Source organism: Salvelinus sp. IW2-2015, linkage group LG2, assembly GCF_002910315.2.
Source record: "Salvelinus sp. IW2-2015 linkage group LG2, ASM291031v2, whole genome shotgun sequence".
In the NCBI taxonomy this organism is placed as follows: domain Eukaryota; kingdom Metazoa; phylum Chordata; class Actinopteri; order Salmoniformes; family Salmonidae; genus Salvelinus; species Salvelinus sp. IW2-2015.
The window spans coordinates 14,978,275-15,005,646 of record NC_036839.1 but is presented as its reverse complement, the minus strand read 5'-3'; the positions used below and the strand labels follow the sequence as shown (position 1 = coordinate 15,005,646).

At 42.1% G+C, this 27,372-nt stretch overlaps 2 protein-coding genes across 4 annotated transcripts in view; both read right to left on the bottom strand.

The window, feature by feature from the left end:
- On the bottom strand, positions 1-3,628 carry pdk1 (pyruvate dehydrogenase kinase, isozyme 1). Its single transcript, XM_024003325.2, has 11 exons — positions 2,961-3,628; positions 2,678-2,822; positions 2,389-2,460; positions 2,103-2,287; positions 1,760-1,855; positions 1,589-1,666; positions 1,370-1,446; positions 1,172-1,270; positions 957-1,064; positions 756-869; positions 1-648 (listed from the first exon to the last, which is right to left on the bottom strand). Exons 1-11 carry the CDS (start codon positions 3,070-3,072, stop codon positions 508-510), a joined length of 1,227 nt encoding a protein of 408 aa, XP_023859093.1. The 5' UTR covers positions 3,073-3,628; the 3' UTR covers positions 1-507.
- A 2,952-nt stretch (positions 3,629-6,580) lies between these two features.
- The window catches only part of LOC111975116 (integrin alpha-6), a 28,570-nt gene continuing 7,778 nt past the window's right edge, over positions 6,581-27,372 (bottom strand). Inside the window, exons 2-26 of one of the 3 annotated variants that reach the window (XM_070447352.1) lie at positions 16,019-16,146; positions 15,787-15,866; positions 15,181-15,442; positions 14,717-14,848; positions 14,544-14,660; positions 14,013-14,226; positions 13,696-13,889; positions 13,515-13,609; positions 13,294-13,421; positions 13,111-13,200; positions 12,929-12,990; positions 12,633-12,802; positions 12,384-12,527; positions 12,098-12,213; positions 11,851-12,010; positions 11,677-11,763; positions 11,493-11,572; positions 11,323-11,400; positions 11,122-11,224; positions 10,849-11,025; positions 10,624-10,719; positions 10,424-10,540; positions 10,218-10,316; positions 9,982-10,107; positions 6,581-8,171 (exon numbers count right to left, since the gene is read on the bottom strand). In XM_070447352.1, the coding sequence (XP_070303453.1) occupies positions 8,007-8,171; positions 9,982-10,107; positions 10,218-10,316; positions 10,424-10,540; positions 10,624-10,719; positions 10,849-11,025; positions 11,122-11,224; positions 11,323-11,400; positions 11,493-11,572; positions 11,677-11,763; positions 11,851-12,010; positions 12,098-12,213; positions 12,384-12,527; positions 12,633-12,802; positions 12,929-12,990; positions 13,111-13,200; positions 13,294-13,421; positions 13,515-13,609; positions 13,696-13,889; positions 14,013-14,226; positions 14,544-14,660; positions 14,717-14,848; positions 15,181-15,442; positions 15,787-15,866; positions 16,019-16,146 (3,220 nt within the window). In that variant the 3' untranslated portion in view covers positions 6,581-8,006. Of the gene's footprint in view, positions 8,172-9,627; positions 9,757-9,981; positions 10,108-10,217; positions 10,317-10,423; positions 10,541-10,623; positions 10,720-10,848; positions 11,026-11,121; positions 11,225-11,322; positions 11,401-11,492; positions 11,573-11,676; positions 11,764-11,850; positions 12,011-12,097; positions 12,214-12,383; positions 12,528-12,632; positions 12,803-12,928; positions 12,991-13,110; positions 13,201-13,293; positions 13,422-13,514; positions 13,610-13,695; positions 13,890-14,012; positions 14,227-14,543; positions 14,661-14,716; positions 14,849-15,180; positions 15,443-15,786; positions 15,867-16,018; positions 16,147-27,372 lie in introns of all 3 variants that reach the window. The other 2 variants (XM_024003306.2, XM_024003298.2) reach the window with 2 other exon arrangements.

Sequence of the window (27,372 nt, the reverse complement as noted above, 5' to 3'; positions counted from 1 at the left end):
TTAGAAGTACTATATTTTTATTTCTCTAACGTCGTGTATCACTGGAGGACAGTCGAGATAAAAGAACATTCCTTCAACGATAGCGGAGGACATGGAAAAAGACCTCGTAGCTGCACAACTTTGTAACAAACATCTTCAGCCCGTGGAGAACACTCAGTATAAATAACAAGCAACATTCACTCTTTTTCCCTTTCAGCAAAATGCTAGAAACCAAGCAATCCTTTCACATAATACACATGGTATAAACATGTCAGTTTTGAAAAAGCAACACTCCCAGAAACACCAAAACCTATTGCTCACATAAAATGTATGGCACTAGAACTTTGCTCTGTAATTTTGTTAGTTATGTATACATACAACCAGTAAAGGTGCAAAGGGTTTTGACCTATTGCTTTCCACAGTGGAACAGCTATAGCATCACTCACACAAAGCAATTCCTTCAGCAACCACAATTCATGTACAGTAAATCTAGCAAATGACACTCGTCTAACCAGGAGGCATCTAGGCCTAAAAACTACGGAACGTTGTCATGTCCTTGGGCTCCTTGCTTGGAACACACCAGTCGTCTGCCTCGTGCATGGTCTTGTAGTGCTTCCAGACTGACTTGTTGTAAACAGGAAGCCGCTCGATGGACTCCGTAGACAAAGCCTGCACACAATTGTAGAGGGAATAATGGGAGAAATGGGTTTCAAGTTACTCTGAAAAATATCAGCACTTGTATACAATGCTTTTAACGTCTCATTTTTGTGACTTACCCGGATATATATCACAGCATCGGTGCCATAACCCTCCAGAGAGTACAGCTTCAAATCACCTTGGAAGTATCTGGCATATAATCGAGAGATGGGCAGGCCGTACCCATATCCAGCCTACAACAGAACAGATAAGAGAATGCTTACAATATTGTAATGAATATTAATAGTATGTGCTCCTTGTTATAAAGTGGAAAGTCTCACCAGAGGGCTGCGTTGGCCATCCATGCTGGGTGGGGGGGCGGTGGAGTAGGTGTAGGTGAACAGCCTCTCAATCTTCCTTAGAGGGACCCCTCCTCCACGATCACTCACCTGGAAGAGTAAACAGCATCGACTAGAGATGCACTGATAAGCCTGATATGTCTTTCTAGCCATATAAGAGAGGACAAATGAGAAGCAGCACTGCAGAGTAGTTGTACCTTGACTGTCAGGTCTTCACTCCCCAGGGCAACCTGGGCATGTACAGGAGGATAGTCCATAGAGTCGCCATACAACTCCATGGTGGCTCTCATGGCGTTCTGGAGATCAAATCCAGATTTAAGGTCCAAGAAATGTCTCAGAACTTAAAAACGTAAGCTCATAAGTCATTAAGTAAAAAAAAAAAAAATAAGGCATACCTTGAAAAGTTCAAATACCATGTGGTAGAGATGGGATGGCACATACACTACAGTCACTGGCTTTCCATCATCTTTCACTGTAGGGACAATTGGAAAATTTAGGAACTGTAAGTGTCATGCAATCATTTCAGAAAATACATGTAAATGCAGTCTAACATCATAAAAAGTCCACCAAGTTTATTATTATGCATAAGTCAGGAATGAAATCCAAACATTTACCATTGAATTCTTCCAGTACCAACTCAGGAGAGTTCATATAATACCGATCACAAAGGTTTCTTGCATTTTCATACGCATCTGGGGTAAAGGCAAAGCAGTTAGGAGAGTAATACTAAATTGTTGCTATCAATTTAGGCCTATTTCAGTTGTTTAAAATTGTGCAGCACTTACCCCTGACTACTTCAGTAACACTGCAGTGCGGATCAATACTGCCAATCTGTTTAGGATGCGCTGGGTTTACCCTCACCTTCCCACCAAAGAGCAGGGCTAAAATAGAAGACGCACAAATACATGAAAAACCGTCACCACTAACATTTCACAGATGTTTATATAACAAGTTTGACAGCTCTGGGCCCGTTATTTGTCAATTTCTTTCACATATTCTGGCCGTAGGATGTAAGATATTTTTCGTCTTTAAACTGCCAGAAACCGTTTCCATTTCAAATGTTCCTCTTCTGATCAATGCTGCAGCTTTTGATGTCAGTYTGGGTGCTATAACAGGTGACATGCTCACTGTGCTGGTTAAGCAGCATCCTGATGGATATTCTGCTCATGTAGAAGCGATCCAGGAAATACTGAACGTTCTGGCTGACGATGGGGTCTGTGCCATAGGTCTCCTTGTACTCCACAACCCCCTGGGCCATTGTCGGGATGACGTCATTGTGACGGTTTCGGATCTTTATAACAGCGTCAGTGAAACTATGTGAAGACAGACACCAAAAGGAATTATGATCCACAATAGGCCCCGTTTATGTTAGTGATATGTCACCATGAATAACGAAACGTGATTATAATCTTACTCATATGTTACTTTCTCATCATCAGCATCTTTCTCCTTGAACTCAATAATGTCTTTAAGACTTTGCATGTACCTAAAAAGAGAAAATGACCCAATACATGGTTAAGCTATTCATAGGCCTGATGAAAATGCATAACAGGAGAAGATGGGAATTAGCCTGGTGGAACCAGCCTGATTTCTGCATTCACCATCCTGTTTTACTGAAGTGAAATGCAATGGTAAAAGCAGCATTTAGGCTGGTTCCACCAGGCTAGACGGGGGTCCGTTGGGTCTAAAATGACAGTACTCACCAACTTTGTACCAACCGGACTGATGGAGTCTTTAGCAGATTATCAGGTAACAAGTTGATCTCCTTCATTATGTTTGCCAACCTCACAGGTAGCTCCTGTCTGAGGAATGCAAACGATGTTTTCTCGCATGCATTTTCACCAGACCCTGAATGTGGAACAGAACAAACATGACTGTTGGTTAGTTAGATGAAAGATATGAAGCAGCCATATAAAGCCTATGTGCCACGTCTCAATAAAGCTAGGCAACAGTTGGCTAAAGACATTGAAAATCAAGTACACTTACCGAAGTCCAAGAACTGTTTCATTGAGAGGGGAGAAGGGGAGAACCTGGAGTAGTAATCAATATGCTTTCCCATGGAGGCGGCGTTACTCATCAAGGCCCTTAGAATCCTCATTTTGATCGACTTAGCTTACAGTTGATAAACGGGCATGGATAGAAATGATTCAGTTGACGGTGTTGAACAGCTGATTGCCCATGGCATTGTTGACATCTGATGAACGCAGCGAGATATGTAGCTAAGCTAGCTACGTTACTAGCTAGCTTTTAACAGCTAGCTAGTTAGCTTAGGTACCTTTTATGAAGTTCGTTTGCAGCCATCACGGTCCACAAGTAAACGAATAGACTAGGTAACGGTTACAGTTTACAATAAATGACAATATCTTGGTGCAGTTTGCCAGATTATTTAGCTAACTAACGTTAGTACTCCAGCATGTCATTCATTCAAGTCGACTGGAACTGTTCGCAAGCGTTCCTAGAAAGTGAACTACTTACATTATCTCAAAACATGTATTTATACGTATTAGTTTAGCGTATTATAACGTTACTTTCTACATTAAACAACCATATATCGCTTCAAGAATCGTGCATTGGTTTTGTTGTGCTAGCTAACTTCCAGCAGCATGCTAGCAGTCAAAACAAACACGAATGAGCTTCATCTTCTTCTTCGGTGGGGTTTATCGGTGGTTGGCATCCAACGTTATGGTGTATTACCGCCACCTACTGTACTAGAGTGTGGTCCATGAGACAGGGAAAAACGAAATCCAACCTGTCAGCCCTTTTTCTCTTAAAAAATATAACAAAATATTTGAGACTGTATCTAATGACTTCCTCCACCCACTGCATTCTTTTTTAAATTATAAAAATGTAAAACTGAAATACTTTATTTACATATTCAGACCCTTTGCTATCAGACTCGAAATTGAGCTCAGATGCCTCCTGTTTKCATTGATTGTCCTTGAGATGTTTCTACGACTTGATTGGAGTCCACCTGTGGTAAATTCAATTGATTGGACATGATTTTGAAAGGCCTGTCTATATAAGTTCCACAGTTGACAGTGCATGTCAGAGCCAAAACCAAGCCATGAGGTTGAAGGAATTGTCTGTAGAAAGCTGAGACAGAATTGTGGCGAGACACAGATCTGGGGAACGGTASCAAAACATTTTTGCAGCATTGTAGGTCCCGAAGAATCCAGTGTCCTCCATCATTCTTAAATGGATGAAGTTTGGAACCACCAAGACTCTTCTTAGAGCTGGCCGCCCGGCAAAACTGTGCAGTGGGGGAGAAGGGCCTTGACCAGGGAGGTGACCAAGAACCTAAATATCACTTTGACAGAGCTCCAGAGTTCCTTTGTGGAGATGGGAGAACCTTCCAGAAGGTTAACCATCTCCGCAGCACCCCAGCAATCAGGCCTTTATGGTAGAGTGGCCAGACGGAAGCCACTCCTCAGTAAAAGGCATATGACAGCCCGCTTGGAGTTTACCAAAAGGCACCTAAAGACTCTCAGACCAACAAGATTCTCTGGTCAGATGAAACCAAGATTGAACTCTTTGGCCTGAATGCTAAGCGTCACATCTGGAGGAAACATGGCACCATACCCACGGTGAAGCAGGGTGGTGGCAGCATCCTGCTGTGGGGGATGTTTTTCAGTAGCAGTGACTGACACCAGTCAGGATCAAGGGAAAGATGAACGGAGCACAGTACAGAGCGATCCTTGATGAAAACCTGCTCCAGAGCGCTCAGGATCTCAGACTGGGGTGAAGGTTCACCTTCCAACAGGAAAACAACCCTAAGCACACAGCTAAGACAATGCAGGAGTGGCTTTAGGACAATTCTCTGAATGTCCTTGAGTGGTCCAGCCAGAGCCCGGACTTGAACCCGATCAAACATCTCTGGACAGAACTGAAAATAGCTGTGCAGCGACACTCCCAATCCAACCTGACAGAGCTTGAGAGGATCTGCAGAGAAGAATGGGAGAAACTCCCCAAATACAGGTGTGCCAAGCTTTTAGCGTGATACCCAAGAAGACTCTAGGCTGTAATTGCTGCCYAAGGTGCTTCAACAAAGTACCGAGTAAAGGATCTGAATACTTACGTAGATGTGATATTTAATTTATTTGTATTTTTTATAAATTAGCAAAAATGTCTAAACCTGTTTTTGCTTTGTCATTATAGGGTATTGTGTAGATCTGGGGGGGTGTAATCAATTTTGCAAAAAGGCTGTAACATAACAAAATGTGGAAAAAGTCAAGGTGTCTGAATACTTTCCGAAGGCACGGTACACGGTCCTCAATGAGGAACGCCCAGCCCCCCACTCTTTCCCCATCAGACAGCGCATGACATTTAGCTCATTACTTTCCCACCACTCTCTCAATGTGTTCTGCCCAGGTCAGCCTAGTGTCAAAGTACACCCCAAGCGTGAGCTTCCTCTTTGGTTCAGGGTCCTTGACGTCACACATGCCACTTTAGTAGACTCAGAAGTGCCTGTTTCCTTAGTCTATATACTTTTTAAGCATTTATTTAATCAAAACAAGCACATACAGAGTGTTGGACCAGTAGCCGAAATGTCGCTAGTTCGAATCCCAAGCCGACAAGGTAAAAAATCAGTCGACGTGCCCTTGAGCAAAGCAGTTAAACCTTATGCTCCAGAGTCACTGTTGATAATGGCAGACATTGACTGTCCCCTCATTCTCAGAGGTTGTCTCAGGGAGAGTAAAATATGCAAAAAACACATTTCCCAAAAACAATATTATTTCATAGAACAAAATGTATCAGATCTCCTAAGCCTGTGTTTACCTCAGACATTCTTTTCAGCATTTATCCCCAAAACCCCATTCTTTCCCCCATAGGAATGGCTGAATGAACCAGAGGTATAAAGCCCCACAGTGGAGGTGTCATAATACCCATAAAACCTAGCAGTTAAACAGGGAAATGGTTCCAATTGTTTTTCCACCATTCATTTTCCCCATAGGGGATTTTAGAAACACTTAAAATATGGGCTGTGTTTCAGTTAGGCTTACTCTGGCTTGACGTTTTGCTAACTATGAAAATCTCTCTCGGACAAGGTGACTTATCACTAATTTAAGTGGCCACGTGGCATTTCGGCAACTTTGAAAAAAATTACTTTATATCTGAATTTTGCCTGTTGTCATATCGAAAAATGGGACTCATCGTGGATATAACCCGTTTTAGCATGGACATTGCCATTTGAGGGCTTAATGTTAAAGTAGTCAACTTGGTGGGGATTCCTATGAGTTGGGAGAATCAGCCAATGAATGATAAAATTCACTAATTTAAAATGGAGATAGCCTTAATAGCGCTGCCGATGCTGTCACAGACACAAATGGCACTATACAAAGATGAGTCCTCTATCTATCTCTATGGCCTGTTCCAGCATGTATCTGCCCTCTCATTGCCTAAAATGGTGTCACCTGATCTCCTCATCCAGCCAGCCTTCCATCTTTGAGGACATGTATTTCCATTGTTAGAGCGGTCACTCAAATATCTTGTCAATATAATAGACAATCTTTGTCTATCCCTCATATTTTTTGCTTGTAGTTGGTCAATTACAAGTTTCAGTGACCCCATAACAACTGTTATGTAAAAAGAAGAAAAAGAAGACGGAATTGTAGAACTTTGAGCCATTTATTCTCTTTTTATTGCAATTTGTCACAAAGCACAGTATTCAAAACATCTGAATAGAGGAATGAATGAAGAGCTAGTGATGAGACTTACATTTTTTTTTTCAAAACATGTTTTAGGTAGGCCTAGTACTAAATAGGCCTTTTCACACTGCATTGTTTTTAGCCCCAGGCTAGACTGGCCCTGGGCTAGCTTAGTCGGGGTTCACACAAGCATTTGTTAACCCTGAGCTAAGGTGCAGTGTGAAAGCGCCTAATGCTTCTCATTGATCACCATTCCACAGCAATTACCCTTTGAATAGGTTCCATATAAAATGAAGTCTGATAGGCCTACAGAGAGCATTCATCAACAAGATCACTTTCCGAAGTCAGCATTTTGGGGGTTTGTATTATGATTCTTATGTCAGGTGGCATCTTAACCTTCAAGACACACATTACAAATACCATTACTGAGTGCCTTCCTTCTTACTCAGGAATGCTAAAATAAAATTAGCAAAACAATAAACTGCATTTTACTGCTTCTTTCGACTCCAGTTGTCCCAGCTGCATGCTACTGAAGTATCACCCAGTACAGTATTTGCGCATATGAAATGGCTTTGACAGGGGCACTGTCAAAGCCATGGATAAACAGAGGTTTGGTGTGAATCCGRTATATATCTCCAACTCATAACTGACATATAACTGTCTTAGAAATATTCATAAAGGTGCTATTCTTTTCTAATTTGGGAATTGAGAAGCATTGCATAAACTTTGTACCTTATGACTTGTGTAGAAATGACATACCTTTTTTTAATAATCATAACAAGTGCAAAGAATGAGTCCCAATGACAATATTATTCACATAATACCTGWYGCTACTTTTTAGTCTGTGCAGCACTAGAAAATCAGCAGTACCATTTACCCTTACTTATTCTACTGAAAAGTAACTTTAGATAAAACATTTTAAAAGACTTTGGCCAATGCATATCTGTTTTCTTTGTACAGATAATGACAAAAATAAATATACAGTGTGCTAAAGTATTTAAATATATACAAAACATACAGAATGTTCCAGTCTATACATTGCAGGGATAATACAACATAGAGATTGGATAAAACTGACTGCAAAAAAACACAGCAGAAAGATTATCTACAGCTAAACATTGGAGATTGAAACTCAATTCATCATGTCATTAAAAACTGTATCAGTGGCAGATAATGGATTTCAAATTCCCAATTTCCTTTCTCTACACAAATGTAAGACGTGATGCTTCTCATTTCCTCAGATACGACACGGGATAGATTTTCATCTGAGAGTCCTTGGGGAGAATAGAAAACGTTTATTTTGTAGTTTGCTTCCCGAATGCAGTCATTAGATGTTTCGGAAAATAGGAGACTAATGTATCTGACCGTATCCCAACAGTCAAGTGTCTCATGAGTAGCTCTCGTTCTCATTCCAGCTTGTCATCCACTGCTTTTTCTCAAAGGAATCCAGCTTGGCTTTTCCGTCTTTAAACTGACAAGCCTCCTTCTTTATCCGTACGGCATGGTATCTTGGAACGCTGTCATCATGTTTTGAGCGTTTGAAAAATCCACACTGGCAAGAGAAAATATACATTATTATAAATGAGACTTGTATCAACCTGCACATATAAATACAACACTTACAAAATATAATGCTCAAGCAAATCAGAGGCAATGCAAAGAGAGTGATTTGTGTGAGAGCATGCTTCCCTTGGAAAGAGTAATATTCAAAATAGCATTTCCAAACAGCCAGGCGGGCAAAGCAGAAACCTAGAAAAATAAAGAAGCTTCATAGCACACAAGATATAGTTCCAGAATTACTTCTGGAATAAAAAGTTTAATAGGTTTGAAAATAAGGGAAATCGAATAACTGCTCATTCGGGGGAAAAAAACTTTAAATGCTGACCAAATTCAAACACACAAATACTGTATCTGAATAGTGCATACTCTTTGCACATATTCAAATTAGATCAATTCCAATGACCAGATATAGTACAATCACACACGTATTTATTTGGACAGTGAAGCTAAAACTTTTAATTTGGTTTCACACTCCATCATTATGGTTTTGAGATCAAATGTTTTATGATGCGACAGTATAGATTTTCCCCTTTTTTTTAGGGTGTTTTCATACATATCTGTTTAACAGTTTAGAAATAAAATCACTTTATGTATCTAGTCCCCCCATTTGAAGGTATCATAAGTATTTTGACAAATTCACTTATAGTGTATTCAATTTAGTCAAAAGTTTTAGTGAGAAGGTTACAGAGGCATAAATATCATGCTTTTTTMGGGGGGGGGGTGTATGATATTTATGCCTCTGTAACTTTCTCACCAAATTGTTTTGGGGGCATGATCTTTGTGCATCTGTAACTTTCTCACTCATCATTATTCACGATTCATTCATGATAATCCGTAATCATGGTGGCATTTAAATTAATGTAGAAATGTTCAGAAACATATTCTWTTCTTATTGACAATAAATGTGACTCCAAAATTATATAATGCATTATTTACCATTCATTTCTACTGGGCACAACATAATCTGAAACACAACCAAAACAAACTGCAAATGCATCCAACAAGTTTGTAGAGTCACAAGCTTGATGTAGTCATTGCGTGCTAGGAATATGGGACCACATACTAATGTTTTGACTACTTAATATATTATAAGTGAATTTGTCCAATGCTTATGACACCTTCAAATGGGGGGACAAGATACATAAAGTGCATTCATTTCTAAATACTAAAACAGATATGTATGAAAATACCCTCAAATAAAAGGTGCCATTCTTTACTGTTGCTTCATATAAGCATTTCATCTCAAATCCAACATGACGGAGTACAGAGCCAAATTCAAAGTTTTAGCTTCACTGTCCAAATCAATACGTATGGGAGTGTGTGTCCATTCAAAAATGTTCACACGAGACGTTCGGAAGTAGCTTCGGAAGTAAGCATTTCCTTTAAAGCCAAAGTGAGTTAGTCTTTGTTAAGCCCACACTCCATGCTGACTGCAATGTCCATTTTACCCCAGGTCTGAGTGCAGAGATCAGGCACTATGCCTCAGTAGTGAGTTCCTCTTTGTCAGAGGGCTGAACATGGATCTGTGCCTTGTGATACGCTGCATCATACTGTGGGGCTCTCTTGAAGAAACCACACTTAAGGAGAGCAAGGGTGATGAGAATCAATATGAGACTGGAAATATACTGTAACACCGCAAGTGTGAATAAAATCTGTTTTATCAGAAAGATACGTTATAATCACTGTATGTTATGATTACCACCTGAATGAATAATGATTRACTGTTACATGCYTCTACTAATAGCTCAGAGTACAACACAGTGAATATATTAGTAAATGTGTTGCAGCTAGACTGTCCTTACCTTCCAGAGRAGAAACACTAGCAACGCCAACATCAGAATACCAGCCAGGACAGCCACAAGGATGATCCACCATGGGACTCCACCAAACTGGGCTACTGCCTTCTCTGGAAACACTGTGACTCTCACCTGCATGGGCACAAGAAGAAACAGTATGTTTATTTTGATTTGTTACATAGAAACTCTTAGTTGTATTGATCAGTGAAGGAGTCATTGTGTGAGTGGACTGTGCCACTCACCTGAGTCTCAGCATTCCTGAGAACCATATTCTTTGCAGGAGCATCAAGGCTGATGGAAGCTTTCACAATTATATCAAGATAGTTCAAAGACGCGTAATTCTGTTTCAAAATAAAGGTTTTCAATGTTAGAGAATGTCCGAATCAATCYTGTCGGCTATTTAGGACTATTTTGAAAAGCAAATAGCAACAGGCATGTTGTTTCTCACCTCAAGGAAGGTAGCGTTCCACAGACGGGACCTTAGAGAAATCACTGCACTACTGTCCAAGCCCAGTAGAGGGCACTTGATCACCACACATCTAGAGTCATAGCCATTGCCACACATCTGAGAGGAAAATACTTTTTTGTCAGACAACCTAGATGTCATTATTGATCAATAAAAAAAAATGCAAATGAAAGTGTGTTTACCAAAATCTTGTGCTTTCTTTGGTCTGATAACAAAGAGATTTTGCCTCCAGATTTTTTGCCTCCAGCTTCACGCTTTTTCCTAGATGTGCTAGACTCCTAAAAATTATCACAAGTTAGTGTTTCAAACTATAATTTCATTAAGTGTTTTAAAACGCCTTCTCTGGACGTTTTTTGCTTCTGAACAAATGCATAGAATACAGTGAAACTGCATTAGGAAAGTATTACCTGAATGTGTTTGAGAGAGTTGATCTCAGTTTCTGGGGAGCAGGGGATCTCTTCCAGGCCAGTGGTGCTGATCTTAACCAGATATAACAGCCACTTCCCATCCACATTCTCTTTGGGCCACTGGATGTTCAACGAGGCTGTGCCAAAGGACTTCAACGGCTTACCCAAATTGATTATCTGGAGGTATAATATTAACATTTTCAACATCACGGTCAAACCTCAGATCAAGTTATATTGAGAAACTCAGTGAGATAAGCAGACAACGATAATTACCCTAAATTCATAATCGATCAAACTGCCGATCTCCTCTTCTGTCTTGATGGCACTCTCTCCTTTCACATCGCCCCCAAAATACACCTGGGAGGGTCTCGCAACTCTGTTGATAAACCACATATTAGAGGACCACATTGCACACAATAGCGTTCAGAACTAATTGATGCAGTAGTCAAAAAGTGTAAATGTTTGAATACTTACCCTGCAACAGAAAGTAACATCTCAATCACTACTTTTGCCCTTGCTTTCACACTGCCCGTGTTTTCCTGTGTACTGGTCCTGAAAGAAGAGAAATGACACATAAAAGTGTTTTACAAGGCCACCAAGTCAGTCATCAATCACGTTTGTGCGAAAACTATAGTGCTACTTACGTTTGAAGCTCAAGGTCAATGTCGATTTCTGTGGTATTGAGAGAGATACCAGCAGTGCTCAAGATTATGTAGAAAGTAACCTGGAAACCCATTGCATCCAGATATTAAATAACATTCACCATGAGTGAGCCACACAATGACAGAATAAGAAAAATACTGTAAAGAAAACTACTTCATAGCCTACCCTTGAATCTGTTTTGAATGGATTCCCCAGTTCACACTCTGTCTGGGAGCCATTCTGATTGGCTAAACAAAGCACCGGTTTGTCCCTCTGGAGAACAAGAACCCATTACAATGTTGTTACTTGACTGATAGCAAATCTGAGTATGCTGAAATAAACCAGAGTCCCTCCACTTACCGTAGTTTTCTGAGAGCGAAAGCCGGAGAATGAGAGAGCGTTAGGGAACATCCCCACCAGCTTAGCCTCATGGGCATCATCCCCATTTCTGTTCTTCACTGTCACCTCCAGAGCTATGTCCTTCTGATCACTGAGGGAGATCACTGGTAGCCCATTCTGCCTGGATAAAAACAAAAACAAAACATTGCCTTAAACCTCTTCCTCAGATTCATGGTTTTCTTTTCTGAGAATGTTTGTTCATACTCACATCTGTAATGGAGGGAATACCTCTTGGTTGGGCTCTTTGGAACAGAATCTGTACTCCAGTTGTAAATTACTCTGGCAAATATTATCATTTCCACATCCTTCCTTTAAGAAGTTAACCTGTAATGAAGCACAATACATAAAAAAGCTTATTTTTAATGCATCTGACAGTAAGTCCATTCTAAACTTTACTGAATTCCATTCGCCCTGAGACATTCAATGGCATCGTGAAGTATATGCAACAATGGGGACACGGAGATCCTCTCTCAGCTCTGAAGCAGTATGATTACCTCAGTGACGACCTTGCTTGGCTGGGAGTTGTCAAGAATAGGCACAAGCTGTGGGAGAGCATTCTGCCTCTTCTGACGCTTGGTGCCCAGGATCCCCACTGACACCTCAATGGGAATACCACGCAGCTTGTCCCTAATGTTATCCTACAGACAGAGAACACAACCACGATGAGTACACCGTCTCCGGAGCCACATTCTAGGTGTTATTCTAAAATCTCAAGAGGGTTAGACGAAGACCAAATACTGTACCTGCAGTCTGATTTTTGTCTTGGTACACGCTCTTTTGTTTTGTCCCCGGAGGTCCAGAATTCCGGTGGACTGGAAGTCCTGGTCGGTGCGAGACTTGTTCAGAAACAGGACCCTAGAGATCAGCCCTTGCTTCCTGCGATCTGCTTCAGCCTCAAATGCATAGCGGATAGCTGTAAGGAAACATTGCAGAACAACAGTATGTATTATGTAAGGACAAATGGATTCAGGAATTTCGGGACTACGACAAATTATCCCAATTGGGGTGGGGTTACAGGAGAGAGAGAAGCTTCGCTTACTTAGTTTTGGGCTGTAGGATGCAGGGTTTGCTTTATAGGTGAAGCATGCTTCCACGGTCAAACTGTAGACAACAAATAAATGGATGTCATTCAATTAAATTAGCAAACAAATCCACAGAAGTATAAAGATGTCAGACATATTTTCAAACATGAGTAGTTATCAAATCCCATCAAAACCTTACCAGATACTGTTGCCACAGGTTTTCTTTGTGAAGTCAATTTCCTTCGGAGTAATTTTGACATCCTTCTTGATACTAATAATTGGCCTTGCCCTAAAAAAAAAATGTTATGTGAGTTGTGTTATCTTGAAATTCATTTGTGAGGTCGAAACTAGATTGCTATAGATAGACTAACAAGATCATCACCTGTAAACGAGTACTGTATCTGAGAGCGACCCAATGGCTATATCAGGATAGGAATTCTTATCTAAATCCATGTTCCCAGCCAGAGAATATCCAAATAATCTGATGTTGTTGGGCTTTCCCTCAAGGATCTGAAATTACAAATAAAAATAGGATGCAGCAGTGATGTCATTTCACTATGTCAACAAGCATATTCTTAACCAATAAAACACTGCAAAACCAACCTGTGCAGGCATGGTGTTGATTCCATTAGCAGAACCATGGTAAATGTACACTTTTCCTGCCCCGGCATCAGCGTAGGGTGCTCCAACGGCAATGTCTGTAAAAGAGAAGCCATTTAGCTATGGAATTTGATGGGAAAAGCACAGAAAAGGCCAGAAACAAGAACAGATACCAGGTTCCCACCTTGATAGGAGTCCTGATTGATGTCACCGATGTTCTCCACTGCCAGCCCAAACATTGAGTCTTTGGTTCCATTGAGGCGGATTGGGGTGATCTTGGCCCACTTTCCTGCCTGGTTGATGTAGACATAAACAGCTCCTCCAATGTCTCCCTCTTTCATGAAGAACTGAGGGGCTCCCACTACAATATCCTGCCACCTGGGATGCAAAAAACAAAAACAAAAAAATGTAAGCATATCTTACAATATCCATGTAGGTTTGATTACATAATGTATGGATAAGCCACAACTGGAGAAGTAGAAGTGAACTTGTGTGACATACCCATCTCCATTCAGGTCGACCACAGCTACATCATATCCAAAAGACGATGCCAGTCCAGGCCCTTCTAGAATGTACTCTGGGGAGAGTCTTGCTGACGCTTCATTCTCTTTTCGCAACAGGACCACAGCCCCACAGTGATTGGCTCGTGGTGCTCCAGACACAATAGTTAGGCCACGCCCCTTGGTGATGCTAAAGCCAGAATCAAGGGAAAATCCTGCAACATGAAATAACAGGAATCAAGGTATATCTCTTACACTGTCTATAATACAGATCATGCATATTTCATGGATAAATGAGTGAATTTGGGATGTAAAGAAAAACACGAATAAATATACTAGTCATGTCATCTTGATGCAACCTAGAAAACACATGTTGATGCACACATAAGTATACCAGTAATAATAACTGCAGTGCATTCAAGCATTATGTTAAAATAATGACATGCTAAATATTCACACTATAAACCATTCACTAGTTAGCCATCATGGAGATGGAATGGTTAATGTTTTAGGCACCTCGAAGGTCACAAACCTAAGTAAGTATTGGTCGTCACATCTAGAGTTCTCTCAAAGCTGACCTGCAGAGAAGGTGACTTATACACAAACTGATCAGGGTTGGCAGCAGACAAACTGGTCATGAACAGGATACCTAAGCACACAAAACACATGATTCCCACAATCAAGGTTCAGACCTACTGTACCCACCTAGGTAGCTGTTAGCAGGCACAGGCACCAGGTCAGGATCCAAGCGGTTCTCATCTCCAACTTCATAAGGCCCATCATCATAAAATCCCTTTTCCAACAAAGTGTTGTTCTTTTGCTCTACACGTACAATGCCTAGAGTGGTTGAGAGTGAGGGGTGAAGATGTCAATGGAATGCTGATGGCTTAAATATGACCCTCAACAAAACAATAATGACACAAGCTAAATGTAATTGGGTGAATTTATTCTTCAAGTGAAAATAAAATTCTATTAAAGCACAGTATGGAAATGTCAAATGAAGAATGTTGCAATGCCTTTCTTTACCTTTAGAGGGCAATGTAAGTCACAATTACTACATGGTTCATTCAGCTGACATTCAAATCTATGCATTGAACACCCAGTGATTTTCAAAGTAAATAGGTTTGGCAACTACAACTTAAGTTCTTGCCTTAAGAACAGACTCCTACCTTTCCAGTTGTAGGCGCCAGGCGCTCCAAACACCACGTAATGGTAGTCCTTGGTAAACGTGGCAGCCAGWCCCTGCTGGCATGAGCCAAACCTCTCATGGCCTCTGGCACGTCCCTCACAGAACTTCCAGTTCCCTCCGTCTTCATCAGAGGACGTATCAATAGTTAGGTCCTGACTCAGGACGTAGCAGCGGCCTGTGATGTCACGGGACTCCTGAGCAGTGTCCACAAACAGACGTCTCTGGTAGCGATGAGCACAGGTCTGCAATGACAAGACAGTGGAATCAGGTTAATCTGGAGGCGAAAGAAACGCACACCTGTCTAGGCGAGATGCTGGCTAGCGGAGTAGAACACTTGAAAAAGAAAAGGCGAGCCGTACACTCTAGGAGCTCCGATGCAATAATTGAACAACCGAAATAACCAACGTTTCGACAGACAAGCTGTCTTCATCAGGGTATAATGAAATCAGGTTAACATCCACCAAGTAAGACAGATCCTCAGCTAATGAATACTGTAGATCTAATGCAAAGTTCCACGTGTGAGATTTACAAAGCAAAATGAGCCTGGTCAGGAAACCAACCAGTATATCCTCGGACACTGACTTACCACAATCTTCCCTCCGGGGCCCTGGCTGTTAACTGTCACCCCCATCCACTGGTTCTCCTTGTTCTCAACTCTCACATCCTCTGTGGAAATTCATCAGAAGGAATCAGGATGTTATTTTTTATTCTTGCGTTAGAATGATTTAGTATATTGTGAATAATAAAGCATCGTGTTAATTCATATGTTGTGTAGGAGAGAGAAACAGATTGAGAAACCGATATGAGRAACACCTCACCTTCATTGTCAAAATCGATGCGATCACAGTCATCAGATTCTGTGGTGATGTCACAACTGTACAGGCCTCCGGTTATGTTGGCTCTCTGGTTGGCCAGAGCTTTGGCTCTTGGTGCTCCAATCAACAGTCTGTAAGAAAAATCCAATGACTGTGTCTTTAAGATATGTATGGTCTCAGTGGCGTGCCGTGGGCCTGGGTCCTGGGCCTTCAGTGAGGTACTACACAGTCCCACCCGAATTAATCCACCTCTTATTACCAGTGGCGTGCCGTGGGCCTGGGGCCTGGGCCTTCAGTGAGGTACTACACAGTCCCACCCGAATTAATCCACCTCTTATTACCATCATTATGATGCCATGGCTCTAGACACTATACATTTAGACAGAAACGCAGTATAACCAGGCGTTGCGTCACCTTGAAATTGACAAATTGACATTTTTGGGTAAACAGTGTTTACCCAAAAACCTGACAGAATCAATGAGTCTTTTCAATATTTCCCTTCACCTTTTCATTGTGCAGCTCCGTTGCCCTGCGCGCTTGTTAGTTAAGCTGTAGATCCACTCCGGTGTCCCCAAAAGTTTTCAAAAGCACAATTGCTTTTAAGTGCCCAGCCGTACTTTGGTGTCTCGTTGCTGCCTTGGTTAGACAACTCAAGTGTGCAAAGCCAGTGTGGCTCCAAACACCAAATCGATCACTTGCAAATAATAGGCATTCCCAGCAGTACAGTTTGCAGTGCTTCTCGGAGTCTGTGAGCCATTGCCAGCGCTCGTAGTTGAAACTTTGAAAGTGGCTTTCCCGCCTGTGACAGGCTTTGTGGCGTCGGGCGACCTCTCCTTACAATGTCTAACTTTTCTTGAAAAGTTCGTCTTGAGAATGGCGTTATAATTATATCCTCGACCAAATCGATATCTTCTCCTCCTTCCGCCATTGTGGGTTGAAAAACCAGCATAGTAGTACGCGAATTAATTTGTTTATCAAATTCAGTTTCCTAGATCTGCATAGACCTGCCCATAGGACCTGCCTCTCAATATTGGTAATCCAATCAAAAGACGTGCACGCACTACGCCTGCTAGCTGGCTCCTGTGTAACACTGGAGCCAGCTAGCAGGCGTACAATAGCCAACTCTAAAGCTGATTGGTTGACACTAAATTTTCATTTCCATTCACTATAAGCTACAAGCGCCCGCACTGTTGATTCTGAAGGCCTGAGGGCAGATTTTAGACCCCTGGCAACACATGATGGCTGAATATGATTGGATAAAAGATCTAACATAAAGACCAGCCCTCCAAATCTCAACCTGGGGCTGGAAGCAGTGCAACCAAGAGGAAAGCTATGAAATGAAAAGTATAACTCTTACTCTGGGGAATAATTTAATACATATTTGTGGGAAAATATATTTAAAAATATATATATATTCTGATGATGTTTAGGCCAGCAGAGAAGGCCTTGCTGGCCCTGACGGCCCACCACTGTATGGTCTATAGATGAATGTACTGTGACAATAGCAGATGTCAGAGATGTTTGGTAATCCTATACTGCAGCTGTTCTATTCAATAATTCATACTGACCATTTTTAGACATGGGATTACATGCAGTCAGTTTAGTACCCAGGACTGCACTGAATAACAGAAACCATGTCAAACTGGCAAACACATGTCCATTACTGTGTGTCTATACAAATTGCCAGACAAACTGCCAGCATTCATAATACGGTCTCAAGAGTTTTCAAATAATTGGGAACATGCKCTTTGAGACACAAATATAAACAATTTGTATATCAACTGGCTGTCAGTCCTCAAAATAATTATTTTGGTGGCTAGGGACAACAAAAAAAGAGATCTTCTCATGATCTATTTAGTCGGAGGTTTACATACACCTTGGCCAAATACATTTAAACTCAGTTTTTCACAATTCCTGACATTCAATCATTGTAAAAAATTCCCTGTCTTAGGTCAGTTAAGATCACCACTTTATTTTAAGAATGTGAAATGTCAGAATAATAGTAGAGAGAATGATTTATTTCAGCTTTTATTTCTTTCATCATATTCCCAGTTGGTCAGAAGTTTACATACACTGAATTAGTATTTGGTAGCATTGCCTTTAAATTGTTTAACTTGGGTCAAATGTTTCGGGTAGCCTTCCACAAGTTGGTCCCAATAAGTTTGGTGAATTATGGCCCATTCCTCCTGACAGAGATGGTGTAACTGAGTCAGGTTTGTAAGCCTCCTTGCTGCACATGCTTTTTCAGTTATGCCCACATTTTCTATAGGATTGAGGTCAGGGCTTTGTGATGGCAACTCAAATACCTTGACTTTGTTGTCCTTAAGCCATTTTGCCACAAATTTGGAAGTATGCTTGGGGTCATTGTCCATTTGAAGACCCATTTGCGACCAAGCTTTAACTTCCTGACTGATGTCTTGATATGTTGCTTCAATATATCCACATAATTTCCCTCCTCATGATGCCATCTATTTTGTGAAGTGCACTAGTCCCTCCTGCAGCGAAGCACTCCCACAACATGATGCTGCCACCCCATGCTACACGGTTGGGATGGTGTTCTTCGGCTTGCAAGCCTCCCCCTTTTTCCTCCAAACATAACGATGGTCATTATGGCCAAATAGTTCTATTTTTGTTTCATCAGACCAGAGGACATTTCTCAAAAAGTACGATCTGTGTCCCCATGTGCAGTTACAAACCGTAGTCTGGCTTTTTTATGGGGTTTTGGAGCAGTGGCTTCTTCCTTGCTGATCGGCTTTCAGGTTATGTCGATATAGGACTCGTTTCACTGTGGATTAGATACTTTTGTACCTGTTTCCACCAGTATCTTCACAAGGTTCTTTGCTATGTTCTGGGATTGATTTGCACTTTTACACCAAAGTACGTTCCTCTCTAGGAGACAGAACGCGTCTCCTTCCTGAGCGGTATGACGGCTGTGTGGTCCCATGGTGTTTATATTAGGTAATATTTGTTTGTACAGATGAATGTGGTACCTTCAGGCATTTGGAAATTGCTCCCAAGGATGAACCAGACTTGTGGAGGTCTACAATTTTTTATATGAAGACTTGACTGATTTCTTTTGATTTCCCCACGATGTCAAGCAAAGAGGCACTGAGTTTGAAGGTAGGCCTTGAAATACATCCACAGGTACACCTCCATTGACTCAAATGATGTCAATTAGCCTATCAGAAGCTTCTAAAGCCATGACATAATTTTCTGGAATTTTCCAAGCTGTTTAAAGGCACAGTCAACTTAGTGTATGTAAACTTCTGACCCACTGGAATTGTGATACAGTGAATTATAAGTGAAATAATCTGTCTGTAAACAAWTGTTGGTAAAATTACTTGTGTCATGCACAAAGTAGATGTCCTAACCGACTTGCCAAAACTATGGTTTGTTAACAAGAAATTTGTGGAGTGGTTGAAAAACAAGTTTCAATGACTCCAACCTAAGTGGATGTAAACTTCCGACTTCAACTGTATGTAGTAGAGTAGACTATTGTGCAATACAATGAGCAATAGGCAGAGCAACAGTAGAGCCGACAATCTAATTTGGAACCTATTCAATAATGTGATTGTCCTGTACAACATTAGCTRACTGACAACAACTTATCCAAATCACCCCCAGTCCCTCAGAGAATCCTAACAACCGCAGGGGGACAATAGGCCTGTGTGAATACGTTTAAGGCTTGAATAATTTGTAGAGCCATTTACATTTGTATTTACTTATTTAACTAGACAAGTCAGTTAAGAACAAATTCTTATTTACAATGACGGCCGACACCGGCCAAACCCTAACSACACTGGGCCAATTGTGTGCCGCCCTATGGGRCTCCCAATCACGGCCGGTTGTGATACAGCCTGGAATCAAACCAGGGTGTGTGTAGTTATGCCTCAAGRACTGAGATTCAGTGCCTTAGACCGCTGCCCACTCAGGAGACCATATATTTATGCACAATGCTTTATAAGACCTGTGACTGAATGAGATATTGGAATGAAATATTTCAAGTAATATCTTAGCAGGGCTTTTAGGAATTGGCTGTACTTGCACTTCACTAAATAAAAAAGTGTTCCTGTTGGGCTAACACTAAAGAGGGAAACACACAGGCAGCTTGCTCATTGTTGAACAACCACAGTGAGAGAAACACTTCAGCAGGACCACTCTGGGTCACATTTTCCAGCCTGGACAGTGAGTGAGAGCCACAGCCCATACCAGGGAGCACTGAGAAAAACGTGAGCAGAAGCATCAATATGAGAATGGCCCCCTCGGGGCGAAAATATTGCATAGGCCTATTGCATATTACCTAGAGGAAGTCGTTTTGTAATGCAATTAGGGAAATGTATTACAGTCCACACAGTACAAGTCCTATGTTCAACTGCTTAGGGACCTCCGTTCTAGTGGAGAACACATTTGGGTGATCGTGGACCACAGTGTGAATCCAATGGAAACGTTGTGAGAATTTCCTCAAAGGGGTCAGGGAATCCTCTCCACCCTCTTCCTCCACTCTGCATGATTCCGTAAACCCCCTATTGATTCATTGGATAGTGTCATAGACCTCCAATTAACAAACAAGGACTCCCAAGAGGAAGCCTGTTGGGAAAGAGGAAGATCGAGGCCCAAATTCTGTCCCCTCCCTTCTATCAACAGCCAGTGAAATGCAAATAAGAGCTTAGTCAATACAAAGATCGTAACTACAATTTCACAGTGCAGCTGAGCTTCAGTGCTAGGCACAGTTAGAATGTATATAGTTGAGGGCTTTCAGAATCACAATTTATTTATTGTAATGTTACTCTTGCACATCACACTCTCACTTAACCCTGGAGAAAACAACCCCATAAACTTGTAGAAAAAAAGGTTCCAAAAGGTTCCTGCGGCTGTCCCCATAGGATAAGTCTTTTTGGTTCCGGGTAGAATCAAAAGGGTTCCGGGTAGAACCAAAAGGGTTCTATATGGAACCAAAAAGGGTTCTTCGAAGGGTTCTCCTATGGGGACAGGCGGAGAACCATTTTTGGTTCTAGATAGAACCTTTTTTTCCCAGAGTGTAGAGCTATATTAGGTGGGAAACAACACATCAATGCAGAGATAGTAACACAGAGATAGTAACACAGAGATAGGGAATTGTATCTGCAAGAAAAGGTTTTCAGCATGGCTCCTCAGTGATAGTTGTAGAATTCGGCAAATCACTGAAGAGTAATATTGACATTAACACGCAACACTTCAGCCTTTGCATCCAAAGTCTGGTGCACACATGTAAACAAGCTGCTAATTTCTGATGACTTATGGACAAGCACCTTATCCACTCTGTCATATTGACTACTAAACAGCTTCTGATGTAGATAAACTCATTTGGAATGACTAAGCAATTAGAACCAAAAAGTCAAAACTGCTACTTGGAGCTTCTGAAACTTTCTTCCCTCTGGTCTTCATAGATCTGAATGCCCTAGAGAAGTAATGGGAACACTGTGATGTGATATAAGCTACCGCTAAGCTACCTTCTTTGTAGCAAACTGCCAACAAGTTACATTTGCGGGAAATGAGACATTTTCGAACACATTCAAAAAATAACATTGCAAATCTACTGCCCCTGTTTCCCTAAAACAGAAAACATCCAGGTTATAGTATCAAGTCAGCATAACTACCACAGGTAAATAAAAGCATACATGGGAAGCCATATCTCTATCCCTGTCAAGAAGTCTAAAAGACAATAGGAAGAGCAAAGAAAGCCAAAACAGAGACCATGTCAAAGCATGGCAGATCAACCAACAGCATGGTTGGTTACAGACTAACAGGAAATGAATAGTGGTGGCCTTTGTTCACATGTGTGACGCTGCCCCCACCGCTGCGCACTCACAGTCCCCAGGACCCCTGCAGCTGTTCTAACTGTGTCCGTTTACCCACACCAACACTTGGCACTGGACTGGAGTTGGCTTGTTATATCAGCCAGGCCATTACAAGAATTAGGCGTGCTGGATTTAAGCAGAGATCCTGCTCAGTGAAAGCTCAGATAGGAACAAAACCCCTGTTAGATGTGGTGCAAAGAGTTCATAGACATACTACTGTACAGTGTGATCCTAGAAAAGCCACGATTTCTAGTTGGTTTTGAGTGTCTTGTCTGAGAGAAAACTGCTGCAAGCGGTCTATTGGGTTACATGTGCACAGATGGCCTGGCATGTACAATTCAATGGCCTTCTCTCTGGTTTCACTGTGGAGATATCCTAACCAAATCATCGACGTACATAGCTATTCACGGAGGTATCCAACTCATTGTTTTGAAAAGGATGCATTAACATGTTCAATATATACACTACCTTTCAAAAGTTGGGGTCTCTTAGAAATGTCCTTGTTTTTTAAAGAAAAGCAKATTTTTTGTCCATTAAAATAACATCAAATCGATCAGAAATACAGTGTAGACATTGTTAATGTTTTAAATTACTATTGTAGCTGTAAAACGGCAGATTTTTATGGAATATCTACACAAGTGTACAGAGGCCCATTATCAGCAACCATCAGTCCTGTGTTCCAATGGCACGTTGTGTTAGCTAATCTAAGTTTATCATTTTAAAAGGCTAATTGATCACTAGAAAACCATTTTGCAATTATGTTAGCACAGCTGAAAACTGTTCTGCTGATTAAAGAAGCAATAAATCTGMCCTTCTTTAGACTAGTTGAGTATCTGGAGCATCAGCATTTGTGGGTTCGATTACAGGCTCAAAATGTCTAGAAACAAAGCACTTTCTTCTGAAACTCGTCAGTCTATTCTTGTTCTGAGAAATGAAGGCTATTCCATGCGAGAAATTGCCAAGAAACTGAAGATCTCGTACAACGCTGTGTACTACTCCCTTCACAGATCAGCGCAAACTGGCTCTAACCAGAATAGAAAGAGGAGTGGGAGGCCCCGGTGCACAACTGAGAAAGAGGGCAAGTACATTAGAGTGTCTAGTTTGAGAAACAGACGCCTCTCAAGTCCTCAATTGGCAGCTTCATTAAATAGTACCTGCAAAACACCAGTCTCAACTAGAAGTCGACRGATTAATCGGCATTGGCCATTTTTGGACACCGATTATGGCTGATAACATTGCAATCAACGAGGAAACTGCGTGGCAGGCTGACCACCTGTTGCACGAGTGCAGCGTCAAAAGGACCTTGTGGCTGCAAGGAGCCAAGGTAAGTTGCTAGCTAGCATTAAACTTATCTTGTAAAAAACAATCAATCTTCACATAATCACTAGTTAACTACACATGGTTGATGATATTACTAGGTTAACTAGCTTGTCCTACGTTGCATATAATCAATGTGGTGCCTGTTAATTTATCATCGAATCACAGCCTACTTCAACTTCGCCAAACGGGTGATGATTTAACAAAAGCGCATTGCCGAAAAAAAGCACAATCTTTGCACAAATGTACATAACCATAAACATCAATGCCTTTCTTAAAATCAATACACAGAAGTATATATTTTTAAACCTGCATATTTAGTTAAAATAAATTAATATTAGCAGGCAATATTAACTAGGGAAATTGCGTCACTTCTCTTGCTTTCACTGCAAGCAGAGTCAGGGTATATGCAACAGTTTGGGCTGCCTGGCTCGTTGCGAACTAATTTGCCAGAATTTTACATAATTATGACATGACATTGAAGGTTGTGCAATGTCACAGCAATATTTAGACTTAGGGTTGACACCCGTTCGATAAAATATGGAACGGTTCCGTATTAAACTGAAAGAATAAACGTTTTGTTTTAGAAATTATCGTTTCTGGATTTGACCATATTAATGACCTAAGGCTCGTATTTCTGTGTTTATTATATTTTAATTAATTCTATGATTTGATATTTGATAAAGCAGTCTGACTGAGAAGCGGTAGGTAGCAGCAGGCTCGTAAGCATTGATTCAAACAGCACGTTACTGTGTTTGCCAGCAGCTCTTAGCAATGCTTGAAGCACAGCGCTGTTTATGACTTCATGCCAATCAACTCCCGAGATTAGGCTGGCAATACTAAAGTGCCTATAAGAACATCCAATAGTCAAAGATATATGAAATACAAATGGTATAGAGAAATAGTCGACTCGTCATAATTCCTATAATAACTTCAACCTAAAACTTCTTAACTGGGAATATTGAAGAACTGGGAATATTGAACCACCAGCTTTCATATGTTCTCATGTTCTGTCACGCCCTGACCTGAGATATCTATGTTTTCTTTATATTTTGGTTACGTCAGGGTGTGACTAGGGTGGGTACGTTAGTTTTTGTACTGTCTAGGGTTTTTGTATGTATAGAGTGTTTGTAGGTCTAGGTGATTTGTATYTCTATGGTGGCCTGATATGGTTCCCAATCAGAGGCAGCTGTTTATCGTTGTCTCTGATTGGGGATCATATTTAGGTAGCAATTTTCCCTTTGGTGTTCGTGGGTTCTTGTTCTATGTTTAGTTGCCTGTCTGCACTATCCATATAGCTTCACGGTTCGTTTTTGTTATTTTGTTAGTTTGTTCAGTGTTCATTCGTTAAAATAAATAAGTATGTACGCATACCACGCTGCGCCTTGGTCTCCTCCTTACAACGGCCGTGACAGAAGAACCCACCACAAAAGGACCAAGCAGCGTGTTCAGGAGGAATGGACATGGGAAGAGATTCTGGATGGAGCAGGACCCTGGACGCAGGCGGGGGAGTATCGCCTTCCAGAGGAAGAAATAGAGGCAGCGAAAGCGGAACGGCGATATTACGAGGAGAAATACAAACAAGGCAAGCACGAGAGGCAGCCCCAATAAAAAATTGGGGGGGGTCACACGAGGAGATTGGCTGAGTCAGGTTGGAGACCTGAGCCAACTCCTCGTGCTTACCGTAGGGAGCGTGTGACTGGTCAGGCACCATGTTATGCAGAGATGCGCACGGTGTCTCCAGTTCGCATCCATAGCCCGGTGCGCTCTATTCCAGCTCTTCGCACTTGCCGGGCTCAAGTGAGCCCCAGCCCGGTACCACCWGTGCCGGTACCACGCATCAGACCTCCAGTGRGCCTCCACAGTCCAGTACGTCCTGTGCCTCCTCWCCGCACTRGCCCTGKMATGCGTGTCATCAGCCCGGTACCACCTGTGCCGGTACCACGCATCAGACCTCCAGTGTGCCTCCACAGTCCAGTACGTCCTGTGCCTCCTCACCGCACTCGCCCTGGAGGAGGGATGTCCCATCGTATATCAAGTGAAGCGCTGACGAGTTGACGCTGGATTCCATAAGAGCGGCACACAGTATCATGCCGTGTATCCTTTCCAATTCGAGAGGCAAATTGGAAGATATTAGAAGACCTGTCACATTTACTTTTTCGTCACCCAACAAGATTGAGTAGGCCTAATGAACAGCGAAGCACTAGTCTTGCAATCTACTATCCCCCATAGTACAAAAGTTGACCTATTCTGTGTGGAGAAATAAATTAATTGGAAACATAGTCTGAGATAGTTGTGGGATGCAATTAGATCCAAATGAATACAACCACCAGCATGACCAGAGTTAAATACAGAGCTCGATTCACGCATTTACGCAAGGTGCTCAATAAAGCACAACGTGTGGCTTTACCACAGGTCCAGTTATGAGCGTGTGCCTATAAGCGCTAATACTCGTTCCGATTAGCCGGGTCAACACGCACCATATGTAGGTGCTATAGGAGATAGGTGCCAATCTGCAAATCCCGGGTAAGCCATTCTTCAATGTAAACTCGAGTTCTTTTATGTCCGACAGCATATCACTGTAAGGTGCATGTTTTATGGTGAAAATCTCTTCCCAAACTAATGTGAAACTCAGTGCGCTGCTTATGTATCGACAGTTAGGCTCTCCACCCCTTGTAAAGCAGGTTAATGTGCTTAATTTTAAGAAGTTATTTGGCCACTTTTAGCTTGATCATAAACCTGAGCCATAGGGCCTATGCCTATGCTACCTTAACGGTGTGCGACTATGATTTGAAAAGTTAGCAAAAAAAGCATTGTTTCTTCCATGCTTGGGATCATTGACAGTGATAATATATATAATTTCACAAGAATGAGATAATTCAAAGGTAGCCCTCAAAGTGAGACTTTTGTCACCCATCACAGTCAGACCTTTATCTTGATTTAAATCTTTGTACCTGTCTAGTTTAGCCTAAATATCATCTCATGCTCTTGTGAAATTTGCATTGTATCAAATAGTCAACATTATCATGCACCTGTCTCGAAAACGGGGGCAGCTGAAAAAAAAAGAGTCATCTTCGCATACGCAGAATGCGTTAAATTGTATGCCGAACTGAGGACGGGGAAAACTTGCGTGAGTCATAACTATGTTTAGGTATAGTTGAGACGAAGTTAAACACATCGTAGGCAATAAAACCGATTATTCAACGCGAACACTGCTGATCGAGTGCGCTTCCACAATTACAGTCTCTCCTAGTAGTGCTCTCACGTGTGAGACTGGCTCTTTCACCTGTTTTCGTCACTGCTGCACGCCCTTCGCACTCGTGAGCCTTTGATGTAGAGTGGTCCTCAGTCGTGCCAGTACACATGAGCTCAATGGGCTCTCATGAAGTGTTTGTTTTGATTTTCGATTACATTTGCATTGATGTCCAGAGTGGATTAGAGGGGACAATAGAGTGCTGAGTCCAGGCAGTAAGCACGTTTTTGGTAGGCTACTAATGACATCAGCGCCATCAGATCTTGGAGAAGCTTAATGTAACAGTGTACTAAATCGGTCACAATGGAATTTGGACTGCTTCGTGACCACCGGGCTGGGATGGAATATCTGTCATTCTCGGGCACCGCATCGGTCCTCGCACATCGTGGCCGACACGTATACACGATGTTGGTACCGTGGATCTTAGCTGCCTTCCTGACATTCTACAATAACGCACTGCACGCCTGAGTTGCGTGTCCTCAGCCCGGTACCACCAGTTCCGGCACCACGATCAGGCCTCCAGTGCGCATCCACAGTCCAGTACGGCCTGTGCCTCTTCCCTGCACTCGCCCTGAGGTGCATGTCCTCAGCCCGATACCACCAGTTCCGGCAACACGCATCAGGCTTCCAGTGCGCTTCCCAGTCCAGAGCTTCCGGCGACAGTACTCCAGCGACGGTCCCCAGTAAGGGTCTCCAGCAACGGTTCCCAGTCCGGGGGTCTCAGCGACGGTTCCCAGTCCGGGGCCTCCCGGATGATCGCAGTCCAGAGCCTCCGGCGATGATCCACGGTCCGGTTTCTACAAAGGCGGAGGGATCAGCGTAACGAGTGGGGGCTGCATCCAGAACGCGGAGCCGCACTGAGGAGGATGCCCACCCGGACCCTCCCATAAAGGTTTCAGGTTTGCGGCCGGAGTCCGCACCTTTGGGGGGGGGGGGGGGTACTGGTGTCA

Bases quoted from the DNA above. Each gene is read 5' to 3' on its own strand.
- pdk1 (XM_024003325.2), bottom strand. From the start codon at position 3,072: ATGAGGATTCTAAGGGCCTTGATGAGTAACGCCGCCTCCATGGGAAAG. The intron at 2,461-2,677 runs GTGAGTACTGTC...TTCTCTTTTTAG, and splicing joins GTCCGGTTGGTACAAAGTTG to GTACATGCAAAGTCTTAAAG. The intron at 870-956 runs GTGAGACTTTCC...GTTCTGTTGTAG, and splicing joins ATGGCCAACGCAGCCCTCTG to GCTGGATATGGGTACGGCCT.